At 43.8% G+C, this 15,772-nt stretch overlaps 2 protein-coding genes across 2 annotated transcripts; both read right to left on the bottom strand.

The window, feature by feature from the left end:
* Positions 1–4,691: 4,691 nt before the first annotated feature.
* LOC115533276 (toll-like receptor 8) lies at positions 4,692–5,065 on the bottom strand. The gene has a single exon (XM_030343692.1). The coding sequence runs from the start codon at positions 5,009–5,011 to the stop codon at positions 4,751–4,753; it is 261 nt and encodes an 86-aa protein (XP_030199552.1). The 5' UTR covers positions 5,012–5,065; the 3' UTR covers positions 4,692–4,750.
* Positions 5,066–5,348: 283 nt separating this feature from the next.
* On the bottom strand, positions 5,349–5,969 carry LOC115533275 (toll-like receptor 8). Its single transcript, XM_030343691.1, has one exon. It carries the CDS (start codon positions 5,801–5,803, stop codon positions 5,384–5,386), a length of 420 nt encoding a protein of 139 aa, XP_030199551.1. The 5' UTR covers positions 5,804–5,969; the 3' UTR covers positions 5,349–5,383.
* Positions 5,970–15,772: the final 9,803 nt, after the last annotated feature.

Genomic DNA, 15,772 nt, shown 5'->3' with positions numbered 1-15,772 from the left:
GTCGACCGATATGGGTTTTTCTATAACCGATGCCGATACTTAGAGGTCAGGGTTAACCGATAGCCGATATGGGCTGCCGATTTTTTTGGGCCGATTTTTAGGGCCGATATCTAAAAGTTTTCCCATTAGTTTGCATGCTAAAGCATCACACTAATAATAAGTAGATGCACACAATTTGTTTTAACATTTTTGAACTCTGACTTGAACCTTGAGTCATACATACCAGTTTTGTTTGGGCGCAAGTGTTAACTGAAATATTCATTTAAAGAAAAATAAAATAAATTAACTTGGAAAATATAAAAATAAATTAACTAGGAAAATATAAAAATATGTTACATAAAAAATAAACAGTAGTACTGCAAACACACTAGCAACCAGCAACAAAATGAAAATGACATTTGACACAGTTTAAAGTGCATGTGTATATAAAACAGAACATAAAACATGTAAAACAAACATTTGTATATAAAACAGAACCTCAAGTAAACAACTGAGCAGCATAAAACAGCTTCCCTGAGCAGCATAAAACAGCTTCCCTGAGCAGCATAAAACAGCGGCATATTCCAAATTGTTTTTAAGAAAATGTATGAAAACATTGAAGAAGTTTTAAAGGAAATTATTGTAAACATGCAGTGCCTGAGTCTTCCTCACTTCTGAAAGTGCTTTCAGTACTCCCAGTTTAAGAACCGTAGGTTGTCATGCAGGAAACACAACTGTTCAGCATGTTCTCCAGTTAGTCTGCTTCTTTTATCATCATAAATATTCCCAATGACACTAAAAACTCTCTCACTAGGAACAGAGGATGGGGGTGGACAGAGGAATTTTCTAGCCAGTTGTGCAAGTAGGTGTAGGCGGGATGTGTTCTGTTTCCACCATTCCAGTGGCTGACCAGTCTGTCTGTCAATCAAAGGCTCACGGAGGTACTGCTTCAGCTGCTCAGAGATGTGATGCTCATCATCAGTCTCCTCAGCAGTACTTCCATGAGGCCCTAAGATGTTGGCATACATCTGTTGGAGAGCACTGGAGGCACCAGGTGATTCTTCCTCTCCCACCCTTCTCTGTTTCGGATCTGGTCCTTGGTCTTCCGTGGTGGCTTGTTCAGTTGCTCAGACACAATGGCATGCTCTTCTTTAATCCACTGTTTTGCCTTGGCCAGTGTGTCCATGGCAAAAACATGATTCTTGTAGCGAGGATCCAGCAGCGTTGCTAAAACCAAACATTTGGTCTCCTCGATTTTTGCGAACCTTTTCTCCAAACTTTGCAGCATCGTCTCCCTCAGAGTTTTTATGCCCCTTGTGTTAGGAGGACCCTCTGACTGAAGCAACATTTTCAGCACTGCAATGCTTGGGATGACACTGGAGATGGAAGCCTCTGACCTGCTGATCTCGAGGGTAACTTCCTCAACTGGTTCCAGTGTGTCAATCAAATTGGCAATGATGTCCCATTGATCTGCTGTTGGAGTAGCAAATTTTCCATATTCTCCAGCATAGATGTTCACAGCGCGTTTTCTGCTCCAGCATCCTCTAGATCATGTGGAGTGTTAAGTTCCAGCGAGTGGGTTCAGACTGAATGAGACTGTGCTGGGGAAGTCCAAGTTCTTTTTGAATATCTTTAAGATGCTGCTTTGCCAGCACGGAGTGGTTGAAATGTTTGGCTATGGTCTTTAACTTGGCATTAACGTCCAGCACCACTCACTGACTGTTGATCCCATCGTTCACCACAAGCTGTATAGTGTGTGCACTGCAGCTGAGATCAGGTACGTCCGTCAGTCTGAGACCTTTTACCATGTTAGCACCACTGTCACGGAGCACTAGCACAACTGTCATGGCTGATGTCCCAGTGCTTCAGCATGCTGATGAACAAGTTGCTGATGTACTCCCCAGTGTGGGAGCCAGACATTGCCTTGGCATTTAGGATGACTTGTTTCCTTTCCCAGTTGTCATCAATGAAATGACATGTTAGACTCATCAGTGCTTCAGTGTCCCCTGACCAACAGTCTGTTGTGAAAGACAAAAAAGGGCCAGCATCCTCTGCAATGAGTGTTTTTATTTTCTTCTCCACTTTCGTAATGATACCATCTAGAACATCAGTGCGGTAGTGCTTCTCAGTTTTTAGTTTGTATCTGGGCTCCATTGCAGCCACCAGCCTCTGAAAACCAATACCTGAGACAAATGAAAACGGCTGATTATCTGTGGCAATCATTTCTGTAACTAAAGTGTCAAGTTTTTTGACCTGGGATCTGAATTCTGCCATTTACGTTGGGCATCAAACATGTCCATTACAGTTGGCTGAGATACGTTGGCTGTAGAGGCAGCTGCTTCTTCTTTTTCCTTTTGTGCATCTTTGTAAGCTTGGAGGTGGTGGCACCTCAGGTGACTCCACAAATTTGTGGTGTTTTTCTTTTTACCTTTTTCAGACCCCAAGCTCACCAGTCCATTGCAGATATTGCACTTGCCTTTCCCTGGTGTTGGCTCTGTGAAATGCTGCCACACTGGATTTGATTTTTGTTCTGCCATCAGACAGCAATTTCTACACAGAAGAAACAGACATCCTCAAGTCAGTGTACAACTCCAATATTCTATTCACATTAAAACAATTACACACTAATTTAGAAAAATGCGTAAAAGAAACAAAACCTTCCCTTATGTGTTGTTTTTGTTTTTAACCTTTTGCTTTTAAAACCAAATTACCATCATCTAGCAGTAATCACACAAATACATAAATAACAAAATAACTGTCATGATGCACAGACTTGCAAGGGCAATGCTAAACCCTTTGTGATTTCTCACATTCTTGACTATTAACGTTATACTACTTTACTGTGGACGTAGGCTATATACAGACATTGGTCTGAACATGTCACTTCATCAGGCTAACGATCCATTTTTATTCGCAAACACGTTGATAGAAACACACGCAGCTGCGCATGTTCTTGAGGTGAATTTTCTTTGATGTAAATAAGTTGGAAACTCGGCTATTGTCTGCGTCACCTAAACCACGCTTCTGAACAAATGTCATACACCGTTCTGAGCTGCTCCATGGCTGCTCTGTGTCTCCAAGCACGGAGCTGTCTGTGAGAGGGGCGGAGTAGCATAACGTAGCGCAACATAATGCCGCCTCCTCCACCCCACGAACAGAGGGACATTTTTCGACTCCAATACAGGAAAATTTAAGCAGAACTCATAACATTTGGGCCAACATATTACTGTAAGCAAGCAAGCTGCTACTAGATTTTGAGTAAAGTCCTTCAAGCTAACAGCAAGGACAAGTTAACTGTGAGCCTGTGAACTCAATCAGCTGTAGCCTTAGGTTACAGCTCTCGACGGTTCAATGCTTTTCGTTTTTTTTTTTTTTCCTTTCACTAAGTGAAGCAACACTTCATAGTTTACTTGTAACATATATAACCTAGTAAATATGTTACCACCATACAACTTTGAAATAGCAGAATTTAAGCCTTACCTTATCTCCCAGGATTACAAGTTTTGGGTTGGGGTCCTTCACATGCATTCTGCCAGTACCAATAACACGGGGCTGCCCGCGGACATGCCTGACTATAAATCGGCACTACTAAACACAGATATCGGCCGATGCCGATAAATTAAAAAATGACAAATATCGGCCCGATACATCGGCCGACCGATATATCGGTCGACCTCTAGTTCCAGGAGTCCGTAAACGGCAACAATCCCTTCTCCTCCATGCTGTGGTTCAGTCTGACAGCTCATTGGTCAATGGGCAGCAGCTCATTTGCATTAAAGCTACAGACACCAGAAACAGCGCATTCTGAAGGGACTGAAACGGAGGGGAATAGTGGTAGGCGAGATTCTTTTTCCTAAAAGCTATTTACAGCAGCAGCTTCAAAAACATGTTTTCTGGATTTCAAATACTATGTTATCTTGTTGGGAAAACACCATAATATGTCTCCTTTAAGTTATTAATTTTTTGGTTATTGACAACAGTTTGTTTTCACTATTAGAGCCTCTTGTGGTGTAATTAAAATACAAAAAAATGAAACATATGGGATAAGAGGAAATCTTAACTTCAGCACTTAAAATAATTACAGCAATAACGACAATACATCAAATACATAACTTAATTGACAAAGAATGAAAGATTCTGTGGTATTTTCTTTAATTTAAATGTTTAATGAGGTTGCTGACAAAAATGGGAAGGTACTCATTGATAATATACAAAGTTCTCATCAAATCTACAGAAACATACAGAAATTTTTAAACATTGTTTGCAATGATTTGCCTCAAGATCTCTCGATATTTTTTATAATTGATTGAGTACTTTTTATTTAATAAACTCATCAAATATTTCACCGTCTACATGGAAAGCCACCAAAGGTCATTGATAAAATAATCACATTTAGCATTGGTGTCGGGAACTATTCGCCATTTTTTACTTATATTCTTTACAGAAGTCTTTATATAATTATTTATATGGTATTGAGAGTTGACCAACCTTTCCGAAACGGTTCAGCCGCAGGCCAACCTTAATTTAAATTTTAGAGGCCCAATATTATGGAACTTTTGAAACCACAAGACAACAGCCATACAAAACAAAGCCTGATAACACTGACATAAAACTAAGCTGTTAAAACATTCAACCCATAAAGAAGATCAGTTCAAAAGCATCACTCAACAAAGATAACTACAAAAATAGCCTACATAACAACGACCAGTAAATTTAAGTCACTTAACATAAAAGTAATTCAGAAAAAGAGGAAAGCGTCCAAGCTGCAGCTTCAGTCTCTCTCCCGGCTGCAGGTGAAGTACTTAGAGTAAGTGCTGGTGTACATCGTCTGGTTGTCCACCCTGACTACATTCCTGAGGTTCTGCCAAAACCAGGGCTCAGCGGCCGCAGTCCTGGGCCACTCCAAAACACTCTCCCCGCACAGCCTCCTCCTCAGACGCAGGAAGTGGGAGTTCTGCAGGACAGGCTCCAACATCAGCACCACGATCACGTCGAGGTTCTCATCCAGCAGCCACTGGTGGGCCAGGTACATGGCCAAGCGGAACACCCCTGCCTTAGCGTTAGGGCTGGGATAAACGATTATTTTTTAAACGATTAATCTAGCGATTATTTTTTCAGTCCGATTCGATTTCGATTATCGATTATCTCCCCATTAATTGACTAATAGCAATTTATACATGTGCATTTACATATCTGAATGAAAAAATTATGAATTCCTTAACATTTCAATACATGTTTATTGCCTTTAAATTCCAAAATAAAAGTGCTGCAAGTAATGCATTCTTAGAATTCTACGGTGCTCGGTCATCTGCAGCTGCTACCGGGTGGCGCCTCTTCAGGTGCTGGTGAATTGCCGTGGTGCTAGAATGGAAAGTCATCTCCATTTTGCAAAGACGACCCAGCATTACTTAGCGTACGCCTTGGTCCGCACAAACAGGGTCTTAATGCTGTAGCGAATGCTCTGGGTGAGGTTGTCGATTGCCGGGACGCCGAGGGGCCAGTCCCGCTCCTCCAGAGACAAGGGAAACGCCTTCTCCCCCTCGACCTCCAGCTTCACCCTCAGCGTCTCCAGCACCCTTTCTGAGACCCAGGGGTCTTTGGTGTCATAGGTAATGAAGACCTTGTACACGTTGTCTTGTGAGGCTGAAGAACGATAGCCCTTCAATTTGGCCTTCAGGTAATGCAGGACGTAGGAGGTGTCCCAGTAGAAGATGTGTGCCACCGTTGCCATCGACGTGGTGACAACGATGAAGGTAGTCGTGAGAATGGAGATTAGTAGTGCCAGAGTGTTGTTGACACACTGGTCAAACTCAAAATAAATCATCACCTGAGGATGGCCGAAGGACAAGAAGTAGTCGACATCCGTGGTGACATTGTTGTCTTCAATCCAAAGAATAAAATCCAGTGCATCACATGAGCATTGAAATGAGTTCCCATGTTAAGACAACGTTGTAAGGTGGTGTTTAGGTTTTGTTAAGGAGGTAGTCTGGTTGAAAACAGTCAGCTTGTTGTTGTTCAGTGAGGGGGTTGTAGGGCGCCCTCTAAAAATCCATTTGAGAGTCGTGCAATTTTGATCGCGGGTCTTGAGGTTGTGGAAATCTTCTAGTTTAATCCAATTCAAATCTGAGAGTTTGTTGTGATTTATAAACATGTCTGAGATTCCGTGGTAACGAATCGTAAACCTTATCAGGAATTGCAGCAATGTTGTTGGAAGAAATGTCTAGTATTGTTAAATAAGCTCATTTAATGAATCACTCTGTAACCTTTTCGTAGTTAAAGTATGAATACAATTATTGCTCATATTTAATGTCTCAAGAACAGGCAGATTTTTAACAAAATCTAAATTATGTGTCACGCCGCGTCCTGCTACGCGGTCCACTACCTCTATCTAGTGGCTACATGACGTCAGTGGTCCTTTTCCTGACACACCAGTCTACAATCACCAATCACCATTCCCTACTTCAGCCGGGAATCTCCCATCAGCCGGCGCCAGTTCTTCGTTACGTCTACCCAGTTAGTTTCAGTCCTACCAGCATTCTTGAATATCTGTCTCTAGCCTGACCCCTTGGTAACCATCTCTCCTCCTCTCTGGTTCTCCCCCTGCCAACGAAACCCTGCCTGACTACCCGCCTGTCGTCGAGTCCTTGCCTGCCTGACTGCCTGCCTGTTACTTGAACCCTGCCTGCCTGACTACCCGCCTGCCTACCAATAAATCCCGTTCCCTGTACTCCGTCTCTGCCTTCCTGTGTTCAGCACTTGGGTCCCCACGTCCTGTTCCATAACATTATGTGCGACCACATCGGCTTTAAAGTACCGCATTGGTCCAAATATAAGACAGCCTTTTTTCCCCTCGAAATAGGTCAGAAAAAGTTGTGTTGTCTTATATTCGGGGTCTAGTATTCAGAGCGCAGCTTCTCTTCCTTGCCTCTAAATGTCAATACACATTCGCGGCCCTTGAACCAAAAATTGGTTCAAGGAAGAAGTAGGGCTGGCCCGAATTATTCGAATATTCGAATACTCGTTCGGAAAATTAGTATTCGAAGCTTAAATCAGTATTCGGAGCTTCGTTTTTTTTTTTTTTTCACGTACGTGATGTTACCAGAGCGAGGGAGGCAAACTAAGCGTCAGCGGCACCAAGCAGAGAAGCGTGAGAGGTGGAGGAAGAATAGATATCTTGTTTCCCTTTACTTTATAACACAACATTAGCTGGATCTCCGGAGGAAAAGTAATACTTAAAACCTTAGCTTAGTTGTTTGTTTACATTCGCTGTACAGCGCCGTGCCAATCAACTGTGACTGGCTTGCTGCAGAGAGTGAGCGTCTTGGGAATACCCGGTCAATATAATGGATGTAATATGGACACATAAGACAATCAACATTTGGTATTTGTTATGGATTTATTGTACAAATTCCCTGAAAAGATGCACGTTCCAGTATGAATTGAAAAGCTCCCGTAAGGGCTGAGATGGCAGAGAACAGCTGATTTGGAACGGAGCAACAGTTGTTCGCTTTTACGGGGAAAAACTAAGGAACTTCAACCTACTTAGGCCTACTAATTAACGTTCAAAAGCTATTAAATCTTCAACAAAATATGCAGATACTGTCAAAATCGATTCCAGGGAGTATATAGGGATTATTAATGTTGTTTTTGATGGTGTTTTTTTCTGGAACGAGCATTCAAATATTCGCTCGGAAAAACCAACGAGTATTCGAAGCCTGAAAAATGGCATTCGGGCCAGCCCTAGGAAGAAGTAGTCCAGCTTCCTTAACAACCAGCCCGTTACTGCCGGTGTTTAAGGACAGCCTGACCATGTAGAGACAAGTGGCTCAAAAGTGGGTCAGGTCAATAACCTTCAAATTGCTCCGGAGTAACGAATAAAAGATTATTTGAGCTAAAACTCAGCACACGACGTGCATTCATACACTCTTGATTAGCCAAATTTCTACCAGGATCGTACCTGTTGTACATCAGGTGTGGTGATGAAATCAGGTTGGCTTTTCCATTTACAGTTTGTTCTCTGATAGGAATATGCCGTTCAACATTGGGAGTTCTTTGAATATGGTGGAATTAGAGTGAACAATAAAGTTAGTCCCTAGATTTAGCACAACAAGGTTTTTGAGGGAAACAAAAGGGTTCAAAGTATCAAATTCTATTTCTCTAAAAACTAAACCAGCCAAGTTCAATACTCTAAAGCCGCGTTTACATGGCAGATCTATGCCGCATAGATTTCTATGCGGCATAGATCTGTTCCTAAAATGTGTTCCGAATGTACTGTATACATGGCAGTAACAAAAGTGTCCGTTATGTCTCTCGCGCACACCTGACACGTCTCTGGACCGGCGGCGACATAATGGATGTCTTATCACTATCGGGGATTTTAAATTTGATTTTAATGAAAGCACAGCAGGAGAGAGCTTTCCTCTGCCTGCTCCTTCAATTAAGAAGGAGGATGACAGCGCAGCAACGTCAATTTCTCGTCAGATCTTTATATTTACCCTACGCTCCGCCGCAAACAAGAGGAATTTGGATGCGAGTCCGCAGCCAAGACTGGTGGGAGAGAGTGGTCTTACGGGAATTTAGTGACCAGGAATCCTCGAAGGTCCAATTGCGCACTACTGCAGCTGCCATCTCTCTAAGTTAAGAAGTATTTTAACGTTCAGCCTGCAAAAGTACTAGTAGTAGCCTACTCATTTACAGTTATCTCGGACGCGCGCGGACACCTCATTAATAAACACCCATGTCCCGTCGCTTAGCAACCGGACACGCTTACCAGACTACTTTTACGGGGTGTTAACAAAGACGTGAATCAGGCAATAAATCCACTTTCCTTGACAGCGGTGAAGTTCGGTGTGCTTAAAAGTACCGACGGAGCTCAGTGAACTACTGCGGCTGCTCTAAGTTAAACCCCAATCTATGCGGAATAAGTGTATACATGGCGATTTAAAACGGACTAAACCACCTATTCTATTCGGCATAGAATCTATGCCGAACAGATAATTGTATTCCGAATGAGGTGTATACATGACCATTTTCTATGCCGCATAAAAAATCTATGCGGCATAGATGTGTCCATGTAAACGCGGCTTAAGTGAAACAAGCTTTGAAAAACCGTTTGACAGGTGAAGGGTCTTTGGGTTTGTGTTGTTTCCAGAATTGCACGAAAGTTCTAAATGTTGTAATTTTGAAAGACTACTAAAACACTTCAGTTCACCCTGAATGGCATTTTGTAAAAGATTGAATGATAGCAAGAGTTGTGTCACTGGTGGTGGTGAGTTAGGTCCCCCCCTTCACTGTAAGCGTATTTTGGTCTGTGAAGATGTGAATGGCATCTTCACTGTATTAACACTGTATTAACATGTTTTAAAAGATTCACGTGTCCCTGTCCCCGTTAGCCCTGTAATAGTCTGCAGCAGTGGCTCATTTTAGCCACACCCATTCTGGGGCTCCTTAAGAGGGCTAGAGTTCTGGACTGGAGGGAGGTTCGAGTGGTGCAAGTGAATCGACTGTGCTATTACTTGTTTTAAGTAAAAATATGCTTTTTAACAACAACCATGTTCGTCAAGAAAACTCTTTTTCACAGGGTCATTGAAAAGCGCTATATTAATCGAATGAATTATTATTATTTAATAATAATTCATTGAATTTATATAGCGCTTTTTTTCTGGAAACTCAAAGTGCTTACAGTGAAGGGGGGGGAACCTCACTCACCACCACCAGTGTGTATCACCCACTTGGGTCATGCACGGCAGCCAATCAGCGCCAGAATGCTCACCACACACCAGCTTGAGGTGGAGAGTGAGGGAATGAGTTAATAAGCCAATTATACACGGGGATGATTAGGGGGGCAGATTGAATGAGCCTGGTTGTGCAGTTTTAGCCGTAGGTCCGCTCGATCGCCGGTAGTTCTGCTTCACTCTCGCCTCGTGACCTGGAAAGGAGAAGCGGGACGATTAGAAACAACCTTTTCATTTCTCACATTATGCTGTGATGTAGGGAGATGTTGTCACTCGTGTCGAGTTTGAAACTTACTCGCTTCCGCGTTCTCTGCGCCGCTCCGTGCCACATTGAAGATAGACTGACGGGAGTCCACCAGTAAGCGGTAATAGCCGGCGGTCAGACAGGCCAGATTCATGGAATCAACTGTCTCCATTAACAGATTTATTAGCTGTGGTGGAGAGAGATAAGCCGCACACAATGAGCACACAATTGATGCAGGGCCGGAATGAGTTGATAATGACTGCTAAGGCAGCTTCCCACTAAGAGCTCAATATAGTGCTGCAGATCAACTCAGAGTATATAACAGGGGTAGCATCTGTTTCCACATTTCATGGGAAAAGCGAATTAGCAACGTCACACAGGGGATGCTTTTATCCAAAGCATCTCGGACTTACACAAGCGAGGACATTCTTCCACTGAGTAGGGAATCTAATCCCTAACCCTAGCAGAGGCGCCGGTCTAGACGGACCGGACACTAAACGATCTGTTCACCCTCACGTCCAGAACATGGAGCTCAACCCGCACCATCTTCTCGTCCTCGGCATACATCTCGATGCGGTTGACGTGGCTGAAGTCAGCCAGTAGAGCCACCAGGTTGGTCTTTGGGTTGATGACGTGGCTGATGCCGTAGCGCGGTCCCACCAGAAGGGTCATCTCCGTGTGCTTCTCGCCTCGCTGTAAATACGGACGGGTCAGTCTCAATGCAGCTCAGTGTCTGGTTTCGCTATCTTTTATTCAGGCTCTAAACTAGGGATGCACGATCCGCTTTTTTCACCTCCGATACCGATACCGATATCTGAGGTTTAGTATCGGCCGATACCGATCCGATACCGATATAGAAAAACAGCGTGAAATTATGGCTACAAACTGTAAGTTTCATTGAGGGGAAAAGACTGGGATCATGAGACTTGAATTTTTGGACGTGCTTTATAAGGTTTGTGGTATTAAAGCTAGAAGGTTTAGTACCACCCCTCGGGACATTTACTTTGCATATGTGGCATGTAGCCGTGGAGCTTGCTGGCTTAGGTAAAGTGAAATAGCTCCAGATAGCAGATCCTTTTGCTCACTCCATTTTGCAATTACTGTAGGCTCCGCACGGCGTGTTGCTTGTTTATGACATCACTCACAGCGCACAGCATAGAAACTGAATAGATCAGCCAATAGATAGATAGATACCCTTTTATTAATCCCGTGAGAACATTTTAATGGGAAATTAAATTATCAAAGCAGCAAGGTAGTAGGAATAGGATTCAAGTATGTACATAAACGTAAAAAAAAAAGAAAAAAAAAAAAATATTATTTTTTTTTTAAATATGGATCGGCCCATTTGTCACCGATACCCGATCTAGAAATGTCTTCAATATCGGTACCGATACCGATACAAATATCGGATCGGTGCATCCCTACTCTAAACGTGGACCTCAAACTAAGGTGTTGGGACAGACACTTGCCACTAAGATGGATTTGAAGAGGGATGTTCATGACACAACAGGAAACTAAGAAAGCATTGACCCAGCGCCCCAATATATGGTAGTCAAGGGCCTTCTGTCTGTAACGGTAAAAAAGGAAGGGAGGCGGGGAGAGGGAACAGAAGAGAGAGTGGGAGGGAGAGACGGAGGGAGGTGTAGAGGCCACCGTACCTTTTTACCGGGTGGCACCAGGTTCTGGTTTGTCTTGAGAACGTGAGTCAGGGCCTTTTAAATGTTCTTCTCCTTCATGCTGGACAACACCGCAGGAGGCTGGAACAATCCCCTTACTCCGGCAACACACAAACGACCGAGTCTTCAGTGCTGACCGCCCATCAATCCATTCTCCAAGAGGCGCTGCATTGATTCATCGACCGGCTACTATTGTAACTAGAGTTTTCGCACGCACATTGCGGCGCTCAACCTCTAGTTTTATTTAAACCAACAGCAATAATGTGGAAACCCCGGTCAATAATTTAACACATTTCTGAGCGCATAATATAATAACATTTTGCCTATAATGTTACAACGTATAACATTCGTTCACCACAAATCGTTCACCAACATTTAAATATCTTTTAACCATCGAACCAGCGAACAAAATGCAGCAGGCTGATTATCATTTAGGGGGCTGCTCAATGACATGCAGAAGCGCTATCAACTGAGGGTTAGGGTTAGGGCTAACCCTATTTCGCAGACCACTGAAGTGGTGTGAGAAATACAGACTTTCTACTCCTCATTCACATATAAGGTACATTTCCTACGGAGAAAATGCTACCTCAGGGGTAGTTTTATTCAGGAGATGTTCAGGTGTAATTCAAATGTCAGAATATGCTGTTCACACATGCGGCTCATCAGGAGATATTCTTGACTTATACGTCTGTCTGAAAGCAGCTAGTGTGTGACGCCTCGTGCCCACTACCTCCGTCCGTTGACTGATCCCCATTGACTTTGAATGGGGACGGACGCGCAATGCATTGTGGATCCGTCCGTTCCTTTGGAGCCTTCGGCTCCGTCAAAAAGTTGAAAAATGTTCAACTTTTTCGGCAGCGACGGATCCGTCATCCAATCAGATCGCGTATGCAAATTTAAGCACTGTGACGCGACTCGGGCTCTGACGATTCTGGAAAGTGGGAAAGCGGGTCATCTTGCATCGCAAAAAGCAGGAAGAAGCGGGAAGAGCCCGGCAAAGCGATTTGATTGGCTGACGGATGCCTCTGCAAAGACTACTCCCCATCCGTCAGCCACGCCTTCCCACGTCCGTTGACTGACGGTGCAGTGGGCACGAAGCGTGAGCAACATTATAAAATTTGTCCGTTTATGGTAACGGGGGTAATTATTCAATGGAAAGTGTAGTATACTATGCATGCAAATCAATTATTAATTAGCTTTTACTGTTATTCAGGGCTGAAAAGTGCATTGACATTTTAAAATGCAAGGCAACTACGATTGGTAAGTTGAAAATACTAATCATTGAGATTAAACATCTCTTCCAGTGGGGAAGGTGGATATCAATATCGCAAGACATTTGTAGTGGTGAAGGGAGGGAGAAGTAGAGTGTGTGAGCGAGTGACCGAGTGGCAGGGAAAAGGGATTTGATCTCTGAGCTGACGTGTTGTGGGGGACCATCACATGGTCGTCGTCGCGTCAATACTGAGAGGCCTCAGGTCTTCGCAGGGAGAGACACAGCAGGATGAAGACGCCTCCTTTCTCCTGGATGAAAGGGGAGGTGGAAGATGGTGGGTGGGCAAGAGTGGGTTGGTATTCAGAGATGAATTACCAGGTCTTCTTCAGAGGAATATGGCTTCACTTGATACTGGTGCACACAACCAGGTACATTGTCAACAGTAAAGGAACCTGCCACTTACATGCTTTGATAGACATTAAATGCATAAGTATTGGCTCGCTAAAATCCACAACCACAAAAGGAACACTCCCACCAATCACCTCCCCATCCCGCAGCAATATAAACACAGGCACATACCAGTATTTGGAAGGGTATTGAGTAGTATATAAACGACTAACAAAATAACCTTGCATCTGGGAAAGTTGTGCTGGGCTTGAAACTTACCAGGTCCATCGCTCCTGAGAAGCCTCACAATGTGTTCTGCTCTTCAAGAGCGGCTGAGAGGTGGATGGAACAGTAGTGTGACATGGCGGTTCAACGTGAACGTACTGTTAGTGAAAGTAACAGATTCTCGTATGAACTGTTGTTTTTGTCTCCCCCGACCTGTTGGTGTGCGAAAATTCTGGACTTTGTTTATGTTTGTAGCCATGTGTTGGTCATGTGCCCGGAGTAACACCCATGTCCTTATTTGGGCAACTTCCTGCCTTTGCTTGTTTCCCTCCATTTTCTCTGTTCACCTGTCTCTCATTTTGTATTGATTTGTGGAGTATTTAAACACTGTCCTTTCTGTTCACTTTGTCAGATGGTCACGGTATGTACTGTTTGCTACCTGACTGCCACGTGAGTGAGACTAGCGTGAAGCTCTTTAAAGAGAAGCTATAGTTTACTGTTCTTCCCGGTTTTGAACCCTGCCTGTTTTGGACTAAGGGGCCACGCACACTAGGGCCGCGGCCCCGTGCCCGAGGTCATTTGCATACTAAAGTCTAGAACGTTTGGCAAGTGTGACCACGACATCCGTATTCCAGCACGGAACAGCCCCTTGGCCACGGCACACTTGGGAGAGCTGGGCCGTGGCAAAATGCTAATAAGATGACACGTGTACACGCATGGATACGCAACGTGAGCTTGATGACGTAGTCCTTGCGCGACCCTTCTTTGTTTATAGGTCCATGCCCTTCTTCCCCACAACAATCATTTTAAACAATGGCGGCAAGCGGTTCACAAGTGGGTTTACGTTGGTGCGATTGTGAAGTCGAGTGTTTACTTGAAATGTAACCGCGACAGCATTCAGTCGCAGCTGGACATTACGCTTGTTGATGACGTATATATCGTATTACGACATGATGACGTATGTATGAAGGAGCAATCGTGACAAGGCTATGGCCTTTGGGAGCAGTGTGACCACGGACCAGCGGGGGGAGTGTGGAGGGGGGAATCGTGCTGAACTCACACAGCCAAACTTGCCTAGTGTGAGTGCGCCCTAAGTCTTCTGCCTATCCGTTTTGGATCTCTTGCCTGTAACTGTCCGTCGGTATCTGTCTGCCTGCCTGCCTGCCTGTTTACGAACCCTGCCTGTACCTGGAATCTGATTTGACTGCTGGTTTGTGAGTAAATCCTTTTCGATCTGCAATTGATTCCCGTTCTGAGTCGTGACAGTAACAGTGGCCGTGTTTGAAATCGTTCCCTATTCACTCACTCAATATTCCCTATACAGTGTTTATGATATAGTGAACTATATAGGGAACAAACAAACGAGAAATCGGACACTACGCTAAACATTCCTAAATGTCATTTGCGTCAGTAAATGACGTTTAGTAAACACGACCGCATTGAATTGTGGAATACGGCAGAAACATGCAGGGAACATCGTATGTTCACTCAAATTTTGGGTATTTTATTGTCCACTATATAGTAGGGGTGTAATGGTACACTGAAGTCACGGTTTGAAAATTCAGCATGTCTTATTTATGAAACGGCAAAGTACACAGAATTTGCGCATTTTCACCGGAGGGTGTGGGTCGATTCGGTGCGGCTTGGTGGAGAAGTGAAGGTGCGTTTCAGCGCAGCTCAGTTAAGACTCGCGTTTCCACCGCCGACAGTACCCTTATGAGGGGGGGGGGGGTTAAACCGGATCGCGATAGCTGCGGCAGCTACGTTACCATTGTGACCTCGCGATTCTGTCGACCAATCAACGGACTGCGTGAGTAGCTCCAACTTGCCTGCACCCTTTCAGGCGTCTCAGTTGTCCCTGAAGATCGCGGATCTAACATTAGTTTGGCATTACATTAATTAATTCGCACGCCAGTTTTATTTAATTTGATAGCGTTTATTTTCCGTGTAAATCCATGCACCGAACCGTGTCGTCCGTACCGATTCGGTTCAATACATGTATCGCTACGCCCCTACTATATAGTGAATAAAGTAACCACTGAGATTTTGAAGACCACTACAAAATGGCGAGCACCCTAAATTAGGGATGGGCCGATAGTCGATTCTATCGACTATCGACGATAGATGGATTCCATCGTCGATCGTCTCAAGTTGCCGATAAAAAGGCGATAATTATATTTTAATAATTAATTTAAAAAATATATATATTTAAAGCGCTGTGGTAGCTATTTTTACAACTTAAAAAGCCCCGCAAATTGTAATTGAAATAACTGGGACCGGTGGAAAACATACTATGTAGCGCTGACCTGCCGTA

The sequence above is a fragment of the Gadus morhua genome, chromosome 20 (assembly GCF_902167405.1).
Source record: "Gadus morhua chromosome 20, gadMor3.0, whole genome shotgun sequence".
Classification (NCBI taxonomy): domain Eukaryota; kingdom Metazoa; phylum Chordata; class Actinopteri; order Gadiformes; family Gadidae; genus Gadus; species Gadus morhua.
Note: the sequence above shows the minus strand (reverse complement) of the source record. Positions and strands in the feature narration are given on the sequence as shown.

Coding starts and splice junctions, on each gene's coding strand:
- LOC115533276 (XM_030343692.1), bottom strand. CDS start 5,011: ATGTACCTGGCCCACCAGTGGCTGCTGGATGAGAACCTCGACGTGATC.
- LOC115533275 (XM_030343691.1), bottom strand. CDS start 5,803: ATGATTTATTTTGAGTTTGACCAGTGTGTCAACAACACTCTGGCACTA.